The 20,548-nt window shown below is 33.0% G+C and overlaps 2 protein-coding genes across 2 annotated transcripts; one reads left to right on the top strand and one right to left on the bottom strand.

Annotated features, from left to right (window-relative positions):
* The first annotated feature begins 649 nt into the window (after positions 1 to 649).
* On the top strand, positions 650 to 1,676 carry LOC132294870 (uncharacterized). Its single transcript, XM_059792880.1, has one exon. The coding sequence runs from the start codon at positions 888 to 890 to the stop codon at positions 1,416 to 1,418; it is 531 nt and encodes a 176-aa protein (XP_059648863.1). The 5' UTR covers positions 650 to 887; the 3' UTR covers positions 1,419 to 1,676.
* Positions 1,677 to 13,527: 11,851 nt separating this feature from the next.
* On the bottom strand, positions 13,528 to 17,687 carry LOC132294869 (small ribosomal subunit protein uS4y-like). Its single transcript, XM_059792879.1, has 3 exons — positions 17,535 to 17,687; positions 16,572 to 16,953; positions 13,528 to 13,968 (listed from the first exon to the last, which is right to left on the bottom strand). The coding sequence occupies exons 1-3, from the start codon at positions 17,560 to 17,562 to the stop codon at positions 13,785 to 13,787; spliced, it is 594 nt and encodes a 197-aa protein (XP_059648862.1). The 5' UTR covers positions 17,563 to 17,687; the 3' UTR covers positions 13,528 to 13,784.
* Between the last annotated feature and the right edge of the window lie 2,861 nt (positions 17,688 to 20,548).

Below are 20,548 nucleotides of genomic sequence, written 5' to 3'. Positions count from 1 at the left end.
ATTATTATATTGGGGGGCGAATTGTAGTTGTATAATTTTTATTGTCGGAGTGTGCATGTATAAGTATTATATATAAATTTAACACCAATATATTTTAAAATTGTAATGGCCGTGATCGTATCAAAATTTTAAAATATAGCGTGACTTGGAGTAATATCAGGATGGATGACTCCTGAAAAGTCTCTAGTTTCGGGGAGCCAAAAATAAATAATATGGTGTTTGACTATAATAAGGGTTGTTACAATACTATATATGTATAAACCTACCACTTAAAAAAAAAAAAAGATTAATTCAGCGTACAAGATTCTTGATATTTTCGAATTCGTCTAATAATTAAATACTTATATTTCATTGAATATGGTACCTTTATAGTGCCAATCGGGAATTCAAACTTAGGAGAAAAGTTTTTGTTTTGGTGTGTCGTTACACCTTACAACGGATGCATTCGGACCGTTCATGTTGTAACGAATGCAATCAAAAAAAATTTCAAAACTAAGAAGATAAGATGAGAACACTTATGACCTGAAAATCACACCCACACCTAATATCTTATCCTCGTATACGATTATGAAAAGGTATCACACGGACACGGAGTATACGCACAAGGGTGTCCCTACTCTTGAGAAAAAGTCTTTAAAACACCATCTAACCCTCTACTTTCTCTACTTCCTTATCTACTCCTCCCTACTACGTTTCTTTCGCTCACCATCTCTCTCTCTCTCTCCAGAATCCAGAACATAAAAAATCCATCAAAATATTGTAGCATTCCTTCTTCACTCATTTTGACCCAAACTCCCTATAATAACCCTCCAACCTCTTCTTTCTCTTCACCCCATCTTTTACACTCTTCTCTCTCTCTAAAACCCATTTGTGTTTCTCTCTCTAAAATGGAAGAAACATCCTCAAAACGCCAGAGGGATGAAACCCATGTTGCTGAGGATTATTGTTATGAAGACACGAAGCGCCACAAATCATCATACAACCAAATACTCTCTCTCCTTGAAGATGAAGAAGAAGAATATTATTATGAGCCCAACCAAGACTTGTCCTCCATTCTCACCACCCTCCAACAGGAACTGTCCTCTGACTCAACCAACCCAGACCCTTTATTTTTCTCTGATTTTCAGACTGACGTCCCAGATAATCATCATCATACGGTGGGTACGACAGCATCTGATTGCGGCCCTGCTACTTCTCATGGTGTGCTGTTGCATGAAGGAGAGGAGGGAGAGAGAGTGATGAGACGCCTTCTTGAAGCGTCGGATGATGAGCTAGGGATACCCCCGCGAGATGGCGGTGGGGACGATGAGATCAACGGTGGAGATTGCGCCACGTTCTCTTTGTGTAATGGGTTGTGGGATATTGAAGATGAGGCTGCTAATTACTATTCGTTGTTGCAGTCTGAACTTTTCATGTAGTTTTTGGGGTTAGGAAGTAAAAATATGAAATATTAGGGGGTTAGGGAGAAAAAGATTGAGAGTGGAAAAAAGTGAAATGAAATCATTTTTAGATTTTCATTTTGGTCCACCTCTTTGTTTTATTTTTTTTTCCTTTTTTATTTTTATTTTTTATATTTTTCTGTAAAATATCAGAAGTGTCCCCTGTTATATCTCTAAAATGTAGAAGATAATGTGTGATTTCCAAATATTGTGAAGATTAATTTGTTCCCGCCTAAACCTAGAATTGTTATTGTAAGGGATAAGTTCGTTTTGATCCGAAATTACCGTTTTTCAATTGAAAATGGCGCACGGCTGAATCAAATCTCATCATTTAGGGTTCTGAAATTGTTATTTTTTTATTTTTGAATATTTCAGAATTTTTATGAGAAGTATAAATGGATCAGAATTACTCTAATTTTTTGTATTTAATAATTTTTAATGATTAGGTTTTTTGTTCTATTTTTAATAATTTTTCGACAAAAAAATATTTTGAACTTATTTATAATCTTCGTTGTATTACAGCGAGCAAAAGTATTCAATAATCAATATTATATCAGAGTTCTCTTTTTCTATACTTTGAATTGAAAGTTATTCTTTGTTAATTATTGAATGTTCATGACTTCCGTTTGCGTCACAATATCAAATGAGAAACTAGCTTTTGGTAGGATGGTAAAAATCGAAATTATCATTTTTTTTTTATTATAAGGAATTCATATCGTCCGTTAATAAGGGGCATGTTTCATGTTAGATGAAAAAGAGACCAAATTTAAGGTGGTGTGGGTAGAATTAGAGAGGAAAACTATTGTTACATTGTCCTTAAATATAGTAAAATGAAAAATAAAAAAATAAAAAAATACGTTGCATTTGATATAGAAATTTTACACATACAATAAGAAAATTTTCAAAATATTTCAGACAAATGAACTCAACCCATACATGTGATTGATAGATAATAAGTGAGGTCGTGCAAATGTGGGATGGAGGACTATGTCGGCTTGGGTTATGACAAATTTTAGAAGATTAATTCAATTCAGACTTGTTGTTCGAGTACAGTACCTCAACGTATTATTATTAAAATATATATTTTTTTATATTTTAGTTTTGTTTTAATAGTGAGATCGTGCAAATGTGATATAGATGGAGGACTGTCGGCTTGGTTTATGACAAATTTTGAAAGATTAATTCAATTTAGACTTGGTTGTCACTAGCACACCATGTCAACTTTTTATTATTATTATTTTTTATGTTCACGAACATATACAATACTAATAATATTCGAATTGAGCTTGTACTAGCTTGGAGACAAAGACAGCATGCACTTGGTCAGGAAAGAAATGTCCTCACGTGAGTTACAGTTTTTAAAGTGAACAATTATTTTGAGACAGAGATTGTAAAATAAAATTTAAAGAAGAATAAGAGTAAGAATGAAAAGAAATAAGAAATTAAAGAGATTTATAAGGAAATAATAATAATTTGACTATTTGAGGAGGTGCATGTTTTAGTTTTTTATAAATCAAACGCATAATATATAATAAAACTATTTCTTCAATCAAACTCTATTCTTTTCCTTCAAAATTGTCTCCCTTTTTTTATTTTTTCTTTTTTTCCACAATTGTTTATTGGTTGGTGCCTTTGTTGCCAAAGCCGAAAAAAAATTAAACCAGTCACAAAATTATGTTTGGTAACCTCAGCTAAGTTTTGTACATTATCTATTTTAGAAATTCAAAAAAAAAAAAACCCTAATTAAAAATAAAAATAAAAATATCATTTCACTTGTATACACCTTCCAATATTGAATTTATAAAAAGTAAACTAACAACTCATTATACTTAGGCTATGTTTGATGTGAGGAATGGAATCAAATAAAGGTGGAATAGAATGCATTTGTTTCCATTCTCTTGTTTCACATTAAAAGTGGAATGGTCTTTCCTAGGGAATGCCCATTCCATAAAAAAGGTAGAATGACTATTTTATTCCCACTAAGAATTAATAAAGTAATAAAATAATTTAAAGAGATAATTTACGCATACAAACACTATATAAAATATAATAATATATATATATATATATATATATATATAATATGTATCTATATGCTGTTTGTTCCCCCTCTCTCTATCTCGTTTATTTTTCTCTCTATTATCTCTTTCCCTTTTATTTTTGCAAATTAATTTTTTTAGTTAATTTTTTTTACTAATAATAAAATGTAATTTAAAAAAATAATATAAATTCATTCATTCTAACTTTCTTACCAAACATTAGAATGAGAATGAGATTCTATTTTTACACATTATATGTTTACAACCAAACGGTGAAATGAGAACCACCTCCATTCTCATTCCATTCCCACCTCCATTCTCGTTCCATTCCATTCCAATTCATTCCACCCAACCATACCCTTAATTTGAGTTGAAAAGGGGTATAGAATTATGGCGCGTGTCTGACACGAACTATGACATTCCGTGCCTTTTAGATGCTTGGTACATTCCGTATAGAAGTCTACAAGCAACAGCAACCGTAGGAAGATCCGAAAGGGGGGTGATCGTGTACGACACGACCTATTGGGGGTTGGCAAATGAGCTGGGAAGACAAAATGAAGGCAAAGGGACCCACCAAGCAGGGGGACACGAGGACGTCGTGATGGTGAGATGCTGACGCAGCAATGACTTGTACGCGATGTCCACACATGTTTTGTACTACGCATATAATATATATATATATATATATATATATATAATGTATGATGGTACAGGCAACTAGCGCATATGAGCGAGACAGGTGTCAATAACAACCAGCCAAGCAAGTAATGGTGGCACCATTACTATGACATGTCAATGGGCAGCCTCTCTGTTGTTTGTCCTAAGGATTAGATCTCAACCCAAATAATTGAGATACCCACCATTGCCATGACAATGACCCCCTCTCTAAGATTTTTCCTTTTTCCTCTTTTTTTTTTTTTCTTTTTCTTTTTCAATAATTCATATTTGACTTTACAAACCGGCTACTAATCCTTTTGATTACATGAAAGTAATTAAAATAAGAGATTATTAAATATAAATGTTATTAATGATTCATATTTATTATTTGATTGTGTCAAAGTGTCATAATTTTAAAAAAAATAAAAACATGGAAAAACATTATTTAGAGGTACCACATTTAGGTATCACTTTTTATGCATGTAGGTACCATTTTTATCATCATGTACTACTTTTTGTACTGCACAAAAAGTGGTATATACGTGCACAAAAAGTGATACATGTGTACTTAAAAGTGGTACCTTTATGAGAATGAATAGTATTTTTTCATGTCCATGTCAGCATTTTGGTCAACTCTATTTTTTCAAAACTATAAAACTTTGACTTGATTAAATGGTAAATATGAGCCATTAGCACCATTTATATGTAATAATTCCTAAAAATAAATAAAATACAATTGTTTTTTCTTTTAAGTAATTTAAGTTTGGATAACATAAAAAGAAAATTTTGAAAACAAATAACTTTCGTAAAATTTTAAATAAATTACACTAACCTTCTCTGAAGTTTAGACAAATTATATATAAGTAGATTATTCAACGTTTATTACTTTAACCTTACCTGTTGAATATTAAGGGCAAAAGTGTCACTACCATTTAGTTATGGACAAAACCACTATAAATTTTAATTAGCAATAGGAATTAATGGACTCAAAACAAAATTGAGCTACCAAGAGGAATAAATGAGACCATCACAAAATTACATTAAAAACTCTTGCATTGATTTTGTTCATAACCAATTAGTAGGTATATTTTTTACCTATTGCTTTTGGAGAGAGGCTTTATCTTCTCCACGAAAGTGAGGAAGTTAGTTGTGATAAATTTGTTCGCTTTCAATTTCTTAATCTATTAACCTCGATTTATTATATATTATTCGGAAAATGAATTTTTTGAAAATTTGGTTACAATATTCATATTCCATTTTTTAAAAAATTTTATTCATAAAGTAACCAAACCCAATATTAACCATTTTTTATAAATCCAAGCTCAACCAGAATTGAAAATTTTGAATGTTGGTTAGACTCGAGTTGGGAAGCATCTCTCTAAAGTTGGATTGGTTAGGTTTTGAGTTGAAAATTCCTTAATTTTCTCAAATCGTCCGAGTTACAACACCACTCACAATCCATGCTTGGTGACCAAACAAAACAAAGAAGCAGCAGTATCGGAATATCATCGCCAGCATTATCTCGAACGAATAATCTGGTTACATGAATTCTCCTTTTTCAATATTTTTCATACATCATTCTCCTATTAAATTTAATTTTTAAAATAAATTTTTATCACTTCATTTCATTTTGTTTTGATAAACCTCTTTTGAACCTACTTTCTATACAAATCAATCTTCCTCTTATTATTGGTACATTTACATATCTACATTGAAAATGCAGGAGCCAAAAGAAAAATGTTCATTTGCGTAGATGGTAAAAAACAAAAACATGTACCTAAACAACAACTAAATATCATATCCATTTTGAAATCTACACCTAAATAACAACCAAGTGACTCTAACTTTGATGTTACCATTTTCTTTCATAGTTGTCCATATCATAAATAATAACCTTTTGTGTTAGAATATTTAAAATAATTACTGGGGTCCAGAGGTCCTCAAATAATCAATGAGTGATTGATTAGTGCATGAACTCTTCTCTCCAAAAGGAAGGCACCAGGCATGTTTTTTATATTCTTTTGGAATGATAAAGTAAAAACACATGTTATTTTTACCGAATAAATATTTAGTGTTGGCGCGTAATATGCACGCACGGTTCATATTAGTCCGATGCAGGACACACTGTATACTTATTCCTTTTTATTCACACCTAGGCTCGAATCCCATCTCTCCTTTTTGAAGATAAGAAAGTTATACTGTTAGATCAAAGACTGCTTAAGTGGTTTTATTTTGAAAAATTACATTTAAATGTAATCATTAAAAACGTTTTTAATAATTAGCAAATTTAGCTTAGTAGAGCATTTGAATAAAATCTAGAATTTGGAGCCTTCAAAACAACTAATATGTCACCAAACTACTAACATGCTTTTTAATAACCCTAACAAAACAAACATAAATCCCTAACAAGCAAAATTTACATCTATCGAAACTCGAATCCCTAACAAGCTAAATTTAAACAGTTGTACCATTGCCCATTTGATAGCAGGAGGGATGTTGCTTAGCTATCAGAAACAAAAGAAAAAGACCACAGATAAAAAGTATAATTCCGGTGGGTCCATATGATCTGAGCAGAAATTGAAGATCGCCCAGAAATGACTCAAATTGCTTTTGATGATGAGCTTGTTGAGTGCTGATTGAAATGGACATACTCAAAAGTGCTTTTGGGGAGGACCGGAAGAAGAAGAGGATTTGACACGAAGAGACCGTTGCCGTGCCCGCTATGGGGACACACACATACAATAATATAAGCTTTTGAATTTTTCTGCTCGATCCACTAAACATTACCATTCATTAGATATACAATTGATTAGCAACATGAAATTTGCTTGTTGGCTTATACCTATCTCTTATATAGTCATCATCGTGTATCATGCTACTAAGTTGTTATTTACAAGTAATAATTGATAGTGATCTATATATATATATACACACATCTATGTATATACACACAGAAATGGCAAATAAAAGCATTCTTGTAATGCGCTTTTCTATTCATTTATAAAATTATTCTTTTGTTAACTACGATAAAATATATAGATATTATTTTGTTATGTGATATTTCATTCATTCGTTTTTAAACATTATTCGAATCTTCACCTACCGCCCCCTCACCATCTTCAAAGCTACAGGAGATACCAGTGAAGAGGTTGGTCGTTTTGGTAGTCATTTTGTTACTAATAGCGGTTGGGATTTTGTCACAATTTCATTAGTTGAAGGATACAATTGTGGTGGTGGTCAATTGTATGACCGTGTGGATAGTTTAATGCACAAGTTAAGGGTTTGATAAAGTAAGTAAACTTTAAGGAAAGTAATTAATAAGAAATGAATTGATTTGTGCAAACGATAAATAAGAATTTCATTGTGTGTATATTTGTTTGAGTCAGTTCTGCACAACAGTTATGTGCCAGAGGGTTTCGTTGCTATCCAACAAATTGATATAAGAACTTTCGCTCATCACTCATAAATTGAAGAGAAGAAAAGTCTACAAAACTTTTTAGTGTATTTAATGATAGGTTTCATAATATTAAAAATGCTCTATTTTTTTCTCTTCATTCTTTGATGCTTTATTTGGTAAGAAAGAAAGACGTGTGGAGGGAATATAGAAAGAAAGAAACAAATTTCTTTTGTTCGGTAGAGAAGAGAAAATGAGAGAAATGATAATAGGAGGGATAAGTAATCCTTCCTCCTTTACAAATTTTCATCTCTTTAAATATGGGTTCGAAAAAATGAGAAAAAACAAGTGGGGCTATTAAAGAAAATTTTAATTACTTATATCCTAAATTATACTGTTTGGGCTATACAAAGTTTAGTTCCAATGGAATTGGTGGGTGTGCTAGGAACTGTAGAAGTTCCAATGAAGAGTCCAAATAATATTTCAAAAGAAAGATTGCAAGATTAGGCAATTGAAAGAGGGTTTAGAATGACCACCCTCAGGTTTTTTTTGTCTTTGATAAAGGACATAGAGTTTTCTTATAACTAAGAAGAAATATATTGAAAGTGCTGGACTTAAAAATAAGTGCTGAAATATGAAATATGAAAGTGCGAGATTGAAATTAAACACATTGAAAAAATATTGTTGAATATAAAATGATAATAAGAATTAATAGATAATATAAATGTTGTTTGAGTTGTGTGTTGAACATGATTAACTAATTACAACATAGTGTCCTAATTATAGAACTCTTTAATGGCAATTATAGTAGACAATTCCATCAAAATCTTGAGGTACTTCCAATTGGAGAGTCCAAATTCATACCAAATGTCCCATACTTTCTCTTGCCTATTAGTTGGAATGCATGCAAGTTTCTATTCACCTTCGTGCTTATGTCAATGGTTGAAGACTATTTAATAATTTCTCAACCTTTTCTATTTGGATGATTGCCATGCAGTACTACAACCCTAATTGTCTTTTCTATTTGGATGATTGCCATGCAGTACTACAACCCTAATTGTCTTTCTTCTGATAAGTCAAGTAACACCAAATTACTTCCTGTGTTGGATTGATTGATCAAGCCACGTGGGAATATTTGGGCCACTCTTGACTTTGAGGTTTTTAACTTTCCATCATTCCATGGACCTCAACTTCGTACAATTATTTTGCTTTAAATAGCCACGTGTTGCTCATCCAATGGCCTTTGGGATTGAAATTCGATTTGGTAGGTTCTTCTTGAACTTGCCACATGTTCCTCTCTCATTAATCCACAGCTTCTAGTCTTTATTATCTTTGTGGGCTTTGTTGTAGGTGATTTACCCCTTTTGGGTGGCCACTTGCTTCATTTCCAATGAATTTGGTTCGTAGAACTTGCCACATGTCACTTTTTTACTGGTTGATAAGGGCCTAATAGTGTGGTGTAAACCTATACAAACAAGTAATTCACTACTATCATAAATTAAAAAACAAGTAATTTATTTTTATTTGTGGGTTAATATGGTATAAAAAAAATTAAAAATTAAAAATTAAAAAGTAAGATACCCAAATTAAAATTTTGAATAGTATTGTATTTGTTGTCAAAAATAGATCCAAATTAGAAACACCAAATTGCCGTTTTCTAATGTTTTTGCACTACATTAAAACACGAACAGTACTAAAAATAAATAAATAAATAAATAATTCTCTTAGTGGCCTTTTTTAATTAGCAAATTTGTTTTCAATCTTTTAATTTTTATTTATTTTTTCATCAAACATGTTTTTCATGTTTTTATTTTTAAAAGTCTTGCAACAAATTTTACGTTACAAAATGTACTTCTAATCACTATTGAACGCACCCTATAACAAAAACATTATTTGTGTTTGAATCGTAAATCAAAATCATAAATCAAAATCAGTTGAGAAGCAATTTAGACTTCCAATTTCAGGCTATATAATAGGTTTAGAAAGTGGACTTGTGGGATCATTTTCTCAATTTGAGAGTCTGTATTTAACTAATTCACCAAGTATTAATGATCCAGGATCATCTAATAATTTCTTCTAAAAGTGCTATGTAAATCGTGGGTATTATTATGCACTAGGTGTAGAAGTGAGAGAATAGAGTTATTGATTGAGTTTATGGCACCCATGTCTATTTTCTTGATTGTGATCACCAAATTGATGAAATTAAAGGGGGCTAAAAGGAATAATAGTTATCAGATTATGAAGCACATACATTCATCATGTCAATTCAGCCAAAACAAACAAAAGTGAACAACTTTCCACGACTTAATTATATATCTTGTTGCTATTTTCTTTGCAGCATTATAATTAGTTAAATACCTTGGAAAATCATATATATATATATATATATATATATTGGTAATGGAGAGTACTCGCTCCCTCGCAATGACAGAGCTGGAAATGATTTGAAAATGGATGACCTTGAACAATAATAATAAATTAAAATCAAATCAAACTACCAAAGTAAATAAAAAATAACTTTAACTTAATATATATTTTCATCTAAAATAGCTCATTTTTTCAATTATTTTTTTAGTTAATACTTCAATTTCAATTATTATCCGGCTTACGTATAAAAACAATTCAGAGTAAAATAATTCTAAAGAGCTATGTTTCTTATGAAAATTTTAATTTAAAATTAAAAATAGAAATTGGAACCGTGCAAGTTTAACATGATTAATCTATTTACTTTTTTTTCTTTCTTTTTTGATAGACCAAAACGATAATTAAAATCAATCTTAGAAAATTCGTGGTCAGCCGACTCAGCCCATATCAAAAAAGAGCCAAAGAGAGAAGGGATGACTCTTACGATTATCACTCTAATATATACCATATATATATAGAGAGAGAGGGAGAGAGACGTAAATAACATAAGGAAAAACATGAATGGTTTCCAAAGTCAGCATTGTGATGATGGTATAATAATTTGGGATTGATTTTAGGACACAAATTCTTCAATTGTTCTCTGACGGAGGTCCCATTATGGGCAACCTAAAATCCAAAAGCATTTTGATTGGTTTTGTTTTATTTACAGATAACCTGGGACCCAATTGTGGGTCCCGCATATGGTACAGTGTCCATCATCCTCGGGCTATACCCCATTTCTGGGGGTTCACCGACAGTGGGCTCTTGTGAGCATTATGTTGCGAACAAAATTTGGTCATTAGATCTTGCCCTCTAATGGATTTGACAACATTAAACTTGTTTTTGAGGAAGATGGTTTTGACATGCAACTTAAGACTGCTTCATCTAATTCATTGGCATTTATTATATATTTATATATATCATATTTCAGAGCCACACACGGAAAAAAATATATATGTATACATACATAACAGGATTGTCCAGTCAGAACTTCTTTTAACGCTCAACCACAACCTAATATCGTAGTTGTAACATATTTTATAATGTATACACATTTTGAAAATTATGAAGTACAAATCGGGCAATATATATTTACCCGCACGTCCTGACAAATGATATCAAAACAAATCTTTGCAAAACCATGACAGTCATGATGCTCTGTGTAAATATAAAATATCAAAAAATGAACAATAAATGCACAACGTAGGCAGGGGAGAGAGAAACCAACTAAAACTTGTCAACATAAGCTGTCATTCCATAAAACAATATTTATTACTCTCATATTAAACTAGAAATAATTTGAGGGGTCAAAAATTGCTCACACCTCCTGTCTGAACTAACAGCCGTTTCTTTTTGACAAAAAAAAGTGATTTTTCCATTATACTTTTGCTTTATTTAACTCCATGCTTGTGTCATTCCTGATGTATACAATTAAAACATGAAATATCATTTTTACCCTTGATTTGATTTGATTTTATTTTATTTTATTTATCATTTAAAAGGCACAAAGGCCAAATCAGGGAGCAGTACAAAGATATAAGCCAAGTCAAATAAAGACATACAAATCATGAAATAATACAATAAAATAAAGAACAGGTTCCAAGTTTGTTGAGAAAAAGCCACCGCTCTAAAATGAAAACCACCAAAGGAGAAGAACAACAAACTAAAGTGATCTCAGGTCAGACCATCATCAAGGCAACAATTCCAAAACTGCATCCACAAGGCGCCTCCACACACCCAACCGCACAAGATCAAATCAAGCCAGGGAAAAAACAAAAATCGACCTAGATCAGAGATCTAGCCGAAAAGAAAACAACAAATCCATTCTGTTGAGTCCGAAACAAATCAAATAAGAGCAGATCTAGCTATACAAAAACAAAAAACGACATGAAAAACCACTCACATGTGAACTTATTGTGACACACCGATATTATTAACATGTGGGAAGCAAGTAGGCTCACCTCTCCACTCCCATGAAAGGGAGCAGAGAGCACAGCAGAAGGGACCGAACGGCAGAGAGAGAGAGAGAGAGAGAGAGAGAACAAAGGAAAAGTTAGACGCAGTCCCTTTGATTTGATTAACTGACACACAATCTCACCAAAATCAACACGTATGATTTTGTAAGTTCTTGTTTGTAAATTAATATTTTATTTATATGTGTACAGTTAAAATTAATGTTTTTCTAAAAACATTGTAACCAATTTGGGCATATGCTAATGCAATTTGTGATGAACCGCGTATGGTTTTGCATATTCTTATTTATGTAATTTTTTTATATCATAATTTATTTGCGTTTTTATAATTTGTTATAAGTTTTTTTTTTTTTTTTTTAATGGTAAAATAAACACACACATACTTTTTTTGCCCACGCCGTCGGGTTTGAACCCCTCCCTTCTTCTTTGAAAATGGAGAGGTTATATTATTGGGCCAAAGGTACTTTGGTTTGTTATAGTTTTTTCATGAGTTATTGGCATGGAGAAATTGTCGGTTGACCAGTTTACTCATGAATGAATGAAAAGGAGAAAGAAAGAGTTGATATGTAAAATAAATAAATATGTATATATACATGAAATGTTAATTTGCTCCCTCACATGTAAGAAAATATATGTGCATTTTAAATATTAATTATCAGATTTCATTAATAATTAAAAAAAAAAGTAATTTATGTTTTATATCTAACTATTAAGACTTAAATAATCTGGTAAGGAGCCTCTTGCACTATGAAAGAAAATGGATTGAAAAAAAACAGTACTACGGAAGTAAATAAAAGAGGTGAATTTTAACACATCCTCTCTGCTTTTTTGATAAAATGTTAAATATCTCCATTAAGAACAACTACGATAAGGGGGGAAAAAAAATTGCTCTCACTGTTGTTTCGTCATCTCCGTATCTCCAAGTTCCTTTAATGTACAGTGGTGCACGAACTTGAGGCATTTCTGGGTTTTCATTCCTAAAACATCGAGTTTTTACAACATTAAAGCCTACAGCTACACCACCAAACCGTCATGAAGGTGCTCTCACCGTGAACTTGCACATTTAGCTGTTGGAATCGGTAGGATCAAGAGAACCACATCCCAATCAATGACTAAGGACACAATCTTACTTATCCAACAGCTCACCACAAAATGACCCTCCTAGGCTTACCGTGTTAACTTAAGCATTTGGGTTGGGCCGGGTCGGGTCAGCAGGGAAGCGTTACACTTGCCCTTTTCATTAAAAAACAAGCAGGAAGAGAATTCCAAATAAAGTAATTTGGGGAATTACCATAAACACATGCACGTTTATGTTGTTTTGATGTCCAGATGATTATTGGAATCACTCATTTATGCATCTGCTTCAAGAAGGGTATCACAAGGACAAAAATCTGACAAAAACAAATTTACTATAACTTGGGTGGGCAACTGATACAAAATTTCAAAACACACACACACACACACACAAGCAAATAATAAGGAACACACACATACACACACACAAGCAAATAATAAGGAAGAAACATGAGCAAGCGGCCGGAAGACTAGAGCTCCTCACATTTGTCAACATGAGCTATTATTACCATTGCACCAAAAACAATGGTCTCTTAAAACACAGTAGATCCACTAAAGAAGCAATACTCATTCATATTTAAATTTGGCAATTGTACTACCAACTCGTCGTTCATTGAGAAACCAAAAACATACTCAACAAGAAGTCACCGTACCACGGTACAAAACTAATAAAGGGCTTCTTAAAGAACATTCGCGAAGAGATAAACGCAAAGCATGCAAAACTTGATATGACAGAGACGAAGACAACAAAATCTGGCCCATACTTTCTAGTATTACCATAGAGAACTTCACTGAATGCGAGGTCTCATTCTTCATCTTCTTCATCTCCGTCTCCCCCCGAAGCCTTCTTTGCACCTGCCTTCTGATTCCTTCGCTTCACTCTTCCAGGACGTCCACCCCCAAGCGGACTTGTGAGCGAGAAATCAATGTGCTTCTGTGAGTCCATCCTCACCATGAAGGAAGCGATATTGACCACCTGCCTCCCTACCCTGCAGTAAACACCATGCTGGAATATATTAATATTGGAATAAAACAATCAGGAAAGGAAATCAAATAAACAAGATAATTTAAGTAAAATAACTGACTGTTAATTCTTCTTTTTGTCCTCTTTTTTTAAATAAAAAAAAAAAAATTGCAAGCAAAAGTACAAAATTAGCCCGGTGCAGTTATAGCTCATACATTTTAGTCCATGAACTATCACTATCATTGTGGAACTGTCCAAACAACAACCCATTTATTTCACAGTGACTTGGGGTCATAATTGTTCTCGACAAATCAAAGAAGAATAGGAAGGGAGGATTGGAAGTATTTGAGAAAAAAACATAAAATGATACAAAGGATATTATTTAACAAAACAATACAAGTAATAACACGTCAATTCCATTGTTTTTAAACATTATCTATTAATATCAGGAAGAATACTTATAGAAATTTCCACTAAATTAATCATAAAGTTGCTGTGTAGAGAGAAAATCCACAGCCATGTGAGGTTGAAGAATTACAGCTCATTTGCATTATAAATGTAAAAACTGAAAAACTGAAAAGTTTACCCTACATTCATATTTCGACCTACTATACTGTGCACTTCTTTTATATTAAATGAAAATTTTGTTTTTATTACCGTGAGTATAAATTCGATAGTTGACAGCAAATCCATCAAGCCTTCCAAGGCCTTCATAAATTTTGCAGCTATGCATACCATTATTTTATGCACGTGAAATGTATTCAGTGCCAGGGGAAAAAATGAAGTTAAAGGACCTACTGTCTATCTTGCTTGTGTGTCCAAAATATTATGACCAGGAAAGTTTTTCGCACACCAAGAACTATAAATATGAGTAGCTGGCTCCTCCAGCTGTGCTAAATAACTTAGCATAGCATAGCTACTACAAATGCGACTGAAATAAGAAAAAAGATGACGTTCCAGCCAGAAGGAGAAAACCAAATTTCAAGAGGGAAGGGATAATACTTATTTATTTTATCCAAGATATGTATAGGAACACAAAAACTAAAGTTTGTACTATGTGTGATGAAACTAGTGAGTTCTCTATAGATGTAGGATTGAACTAAGGATCAGTGTTAAGCTCATTCTTATTTGCAATAATTTTATAGATGAAATAACAAAAGAACTCCAAGAATACATGCCATAGTGCATGATGTTTGCCGATTATATTGTGTTAGTAGATACTTATAGTTTAAAAAGAACACTTGGCATTAAAATTAGAAATATGGAGAAATGCTTTAGAATCAAAAGAATTGAGAGTTAGTCAAACAAAAGCAAAATATATGGAATGCAAATTTAACATAGACTCAATTCCTGATAATATAATGATAACACTTGATAACCTGAAGATGACTCAAAATACCCCTTCGCTATTTGGGATCGATAATACAAAAAGGATGAAGATGTATAGTGATATAACTAGTAGAATTGGATCGGGTGGACAAAATGGAGACAAGCTAGTAGCATCTTATGTGATTAAAAAAAAAAAAAAAACACAGGTTAAAAGGAAAACTCTATATGACCATTATTAGACTAACTATGCTTTATGGAGCGGAGTATTGGGCTTAAAAAGAAGAAACAAGAACGTATTAATGTAGCGAGAATGAGAATGTTAAGATGGATGGTTGGACTTGTTGGAGTGACCAAAAGAGATAGGGTCACAAATGAAAGTGCAAGAGAAAATTTTGGTGTGGCACCCATCAATGAGAAAGTAAGAGAGAGTAGACTTATTAGATGGTTTGGGCACATACACCGGGGACCTATAGATGCACCGGTGCAAAGAGAAAGTTCAATTTCCATAGAAGGTAAGAGATGAATACCGAGACCAAAAATAACATAGAATGAAGTTATTAGAAATGATTTTATAAAGTCAAACATAGTAGGTGATATGGTGGGTAATAGAAAGGAATGGAGAAAGACAATTAATGGGACCAATCCCATTCATATGGTAATAAGGCAGGGATGATGTGATGATTTAAAGAATACAAAATCTTAAAGGTAAATTATGCCAACCTCCCCTAAGATTTGGAGAAACCATACACCAGGTATAACTACTACATTTTTTGTGGTCAGCCTTCCATGTTGTATTGTTGTCCTTTAAAATTCCCCTTCCATTAACAGGCCATCAAAGGGGTTAAGGGAATCTTCATAAACGCCAATTTAGCCCTTCATTTTGGCGTAATACTAAAATAGCCCTATTTAACCTTCTAAACAAGCTTTCAGAGCATTGCATGGCTAAAAGACCATAACTTTAAGGTATAGCAATCCTTCTCATGTAAGGCCCACATTTGGCTCATAGTAGGAGGAGGAGGGGGCATTCATGGCTAGACTGAGGGAATAGCTGTTGAAAAATTCGTGTCCAAATAAGACATGAATAGCTTTATACACAATTATATATATACAAGTACCAAGAACACACACATATACAGGTAAGTAATCATATAAGGATGATTCACATAACTGTAAAATCATTTCCTTTCATGCATTATATTGCGGAAGGCATAAGTATTAACCAATTACTAAAATCCTACAAATTAGTTAATTTTCACATCAAGTTAGAATAGAATGACAGTTTGACACATTTATATGTACCTGATGTGCCTCTGCCTGATGAGCACTCTGGCATGGTGGATAGACTTCGCCATACCAGACTTGAACACGAGTGTTTGAAGGCGGCGCTCAAGGAAGTTCTCCACAGTAAGAGCCAACACATAATCAAGCTTATTCTGGCTCTCATCCAGCAATCCATACCTGTTCATCCTCCTCAGAAGGGCTTCACCCTCAAAAATCCGACGAGGGTTCTTCTCATCGAGAGTGAGAAGCATTCTTGCATTATTACGGATGCGGCTCAGAGCATATTGCACCCTCCAGAGTTCCCTCTTGCACCGGAGGCCGTATTCGCCAACAAGCTTCAGTTCAGCATCCAATCGTTCCTTCTCGTAAGGACGACGAGGTTTCTTAAAAGTTTTCCCATCTAAAACCCATCCAGTAGTTGAAAATTATAATTCATTAGCAAGCTCAAAATGGAAAATCAACCCATCTAAAGAATTCAATTGACAAAACAAACCCAGATCACAAAAAAATATATAAATTTGAAACAAACAGGGAAAAGACTCACATTTTTCAAACGACACATTGTTCTACTCAGGATAGACAAAAATATTGAGTCAACTAAGCAATATAGAAGTACTTCAGCGCTATAGCTCAGTAGGGTGAGAATTTTAGTTTGTTGGGTCACAAACGAAAATCTGAATCTACGTTTTTTTTTCAGCTATTTGTATCCATGTTTCAAAAGTTCAGTTTCTTTCTGTCTCTATTTACATTTGTCTGAGAAACCAAACAGAGGATAATTCTCGAAATTTCGAACTTGGTCACCCATAAATGAAACCATAAACAAGAAAACCTAAAAGCATCCCATAAGTATTCAGTAATCAAATCCATAATGTGAATTCAAACAAATGATAAACTGACCAGAAAATATGAATGGATCAGACTATATATATGTGTGTGTGTGTGTGTGTGTGTGTGCGCGCGCGGAAATATAGAAGGGCTTACAGTTCCGGTAGAAATTTACGTGCACCATGGTTGTGCTTCGATGGTTCGGTCTTCAGCCCGTGATCTGCTGCTTGCTGTGAAGACTGGAAGGCGCATGAGAGAACAATCTTCAGACCTTTATATGTCTCTTTCACCCCCAAAACCCTAACGGGCCTGAACGAGCAAGAGGGATGAAGGCCGTTGGGGTTTGTGGACTGGGCTTATGGTCGGCCCATTTAAGTTTGTCAACTTCTTTTGCCATAAACCAAGGGCTCGTTTGGCATGCCGTCACGTATTGCGTGGAACTGGGATTCTCTCCCGGACTGTCAATTGTGATTCTCCGACAGACAATAAACCATATCAGAGGTCTGCCAGTTATAGTCGCTAAGTAGTCGCTATTTTGATTGATTTAGGATTAGAAAACCAATTTTGACACTTTTTTTTTGTATTTTTTATTATAACGAACCCCAAACATGCAGCTCAAGTGTTGCATTCTTTTCATGATGTTTGACTTTCATAAATATTCTTGATCAGTCACATAATCTGAATTTACACTTCAATTCTTGCAAACCCTAAAGATTTATTCCATCTCCAAAACAACTTAAACAACATGTAAATTCAATAACCATTCCACCACAATTTGATTATGTACTCCCAAAAAAAAAAATTAATAATCTCATTTTTTAAAATGCAATAAATAATAAAAAAAAATATTATAGGCAAAAAAACATAAAACCCTCCTCAACTACTAAAAAAAATTGGCATTTAACCTCTCCGAAATACATAATCCAGCAAGTCGGTACTACAAGTATCAAAATCGTGCATATTGCCCCGTCACTGTCAGTCACTTCCGGCACCTATCCGGCCAACAATTGCAGCACGTGACTTGTATTTTTTTTATTATTATTTATTTATAATATCAATATTGCCCTTCGATGTGATTGTTATAGCCCTTTGCGTGTGAGACTTTTCCATTCATTTTAGTAAATCCATTTCTTCTTCCACCTATAATGTGCAACATGATCTCTCTCTCCAATAGTGCTAGTCTCCAACAAAATTTCACAACAAAAATTTGAGGTCAGTACTTTAAATAAATTGTTTGTAGGCATATAAGCAATCTGAAGTAAAATGTTTAGGTGCAATTATGTGTTTAATAATTATGTGTGTTAATTTATTTTAACTTCTATAATTAGGAATTTAAAGGATCATAAATATAAATATAAAAAAAAAAAAAAAGTGAAAAGAAAAACTCTTATGATAAATAATTACAAGTATTTTCTTATAACTAAAATAAAGTTTGTAACTCTCTATTTATTTGCAATAAATTTTTTAGGAAAAAAATTTACTTTATATATATATATATATATATTATGATGAATTCCTTGTTTGTCAAAGTAAAAATGGTTGCTCTGAGCATGACACAAAAAATGTTTTTCCAAATGCCTACTGATTATACCTTTAATTAAGTATAAATAAATAAATAAATTAGCATTTCATTTCAATCTCCTTAAAGGTAGTTCTGTAGCAGTATATCCCAACACCAAATATACATAGGCACATAGACATATATATAATTGCATACACAGAGAAAAACAAAGATATGAAATTAATGAAGAAATCATTCAATCAAACTCAACATCTCTTTGATAATCTGAAAGAAAGAAGAAACAAGATCATAGAAGTGAGGGATGCTTAGAACTGTTACTCAAAGCAGACCCTAGCACCCAAATTGCTCTCAACTAAAACATTTGGCAATTTTAGGAATACAAAAGATATATTACATGAGGGGTGTTGAGGGTATTTTACTTTATTTAGTTTTTTTTGCCTTTTTTAAAAAAATGTTAATTAAATATGCACATTTTTTTTTATAGTTGCTGTACTAATTTGCTTGATTTTGTAGTCCAAATAAGTAAAATGCTACTTTTTTATAACTAAGAAAAATTACTATACAATAAAAAGTTACTATATTAGTATATAGAGTGAATTATCCTCACCTTCACCTCATGTTCGTCTAAATATTTCGCTGATGGAATTCTTACCGAAATAATTCTAAACCCTTAACCTTGTTAGTCAATTTTAACATAATACATGAAAGTACCATTTTACCTCAGTAAAATTTTTTTTGGGTAAATTACACTCACACCCCTTGAGGTTAGGTCGTATTCCAGCTAAATGAAGATTTTGGTTTTAACTTTCACTTACATCCCAATTTATTTTTTGCCTGTGAATTGACACTTTTACCCTCAATTTTTTAATACAAAATATATATAATCTTGAATGACAAAAAGACCCCTCTGTGTGTATATGTATACAGTATATTGTTTGTACACGTAATCCTGAGACCACCACATCATTTATGGTCCCTAGCAATCCTAACCGTTCAAACACACACATCAGCACCTTCTCTTTCCTCTCCCTGCAGGTCAATCCTCTTCAGATTCCTCGTCAACGATTTCACCCACCCACATTTTGGATTGGAATTTTGGTAAAATTCAATCAATGAATTATACAAAACATATAATTAAATCTATTTTTGTGAGATTCAAAGGACAGTACTACTGATGGCCAGTCATTTTGATAGCCATTTAATTTGATTTCATCCTTATCTGAGTTATCTCTAAATTATCATGTTATGTCCTCACTTTCACACCGACCACATCCCTACCTCACTATCTGAATGGCGACAGGGAGGCGGCGGCGGCGACATAGAGCTATAAAGAAACCACCGGCGATGATAATGAACTTGGAAGACGCCGGTGAGTTGGGGCTAATTTTCCATGTTTGGGCTAATTTTCCGGCAATAATGAACTTACCAGCTATGGACAAAGAGCTGACGGGTTACTGCTCGGTGAGCCGTCAGAGGACTTAGCGAAGTCAACGATTTTGCGGAGAGAAATCAAGCAATCATCGGCATAGTTGTTGATTTTTTTGATCGATTGAACTACTTTTTGCATTGAGATTGGAGGAGGTAGTTTGGAGGGAGGAAAGGTTAGATTCCGGTGGCTGATCGGATCAAAGGTGGATGAGACGGCAGA

The sequence above is a fragment of the Cornus florida genome, unplaced genomic scaffold (genome assembly GCF_030987335.1).
Source record: "Cornus florida cultivar Cherokee Brave unplaced genomic scaffold, ASM3098733v1 CherokeeBrave_3.0.0_Hap2_Chr02, whole genome shotgun sequence".
Classification (NCBI taxonomy): domain Eukaryota; kingdom Viridiplantae; phylum Streptophyta; class Magnoliopsida; order Cornales; family Cornaceae; genus Cornus; species Cornus florida.
Note: the sequence above shows the minus strand (reverse complement) of the source record. Positions and strands in the feature narration are given on the sequence as shown.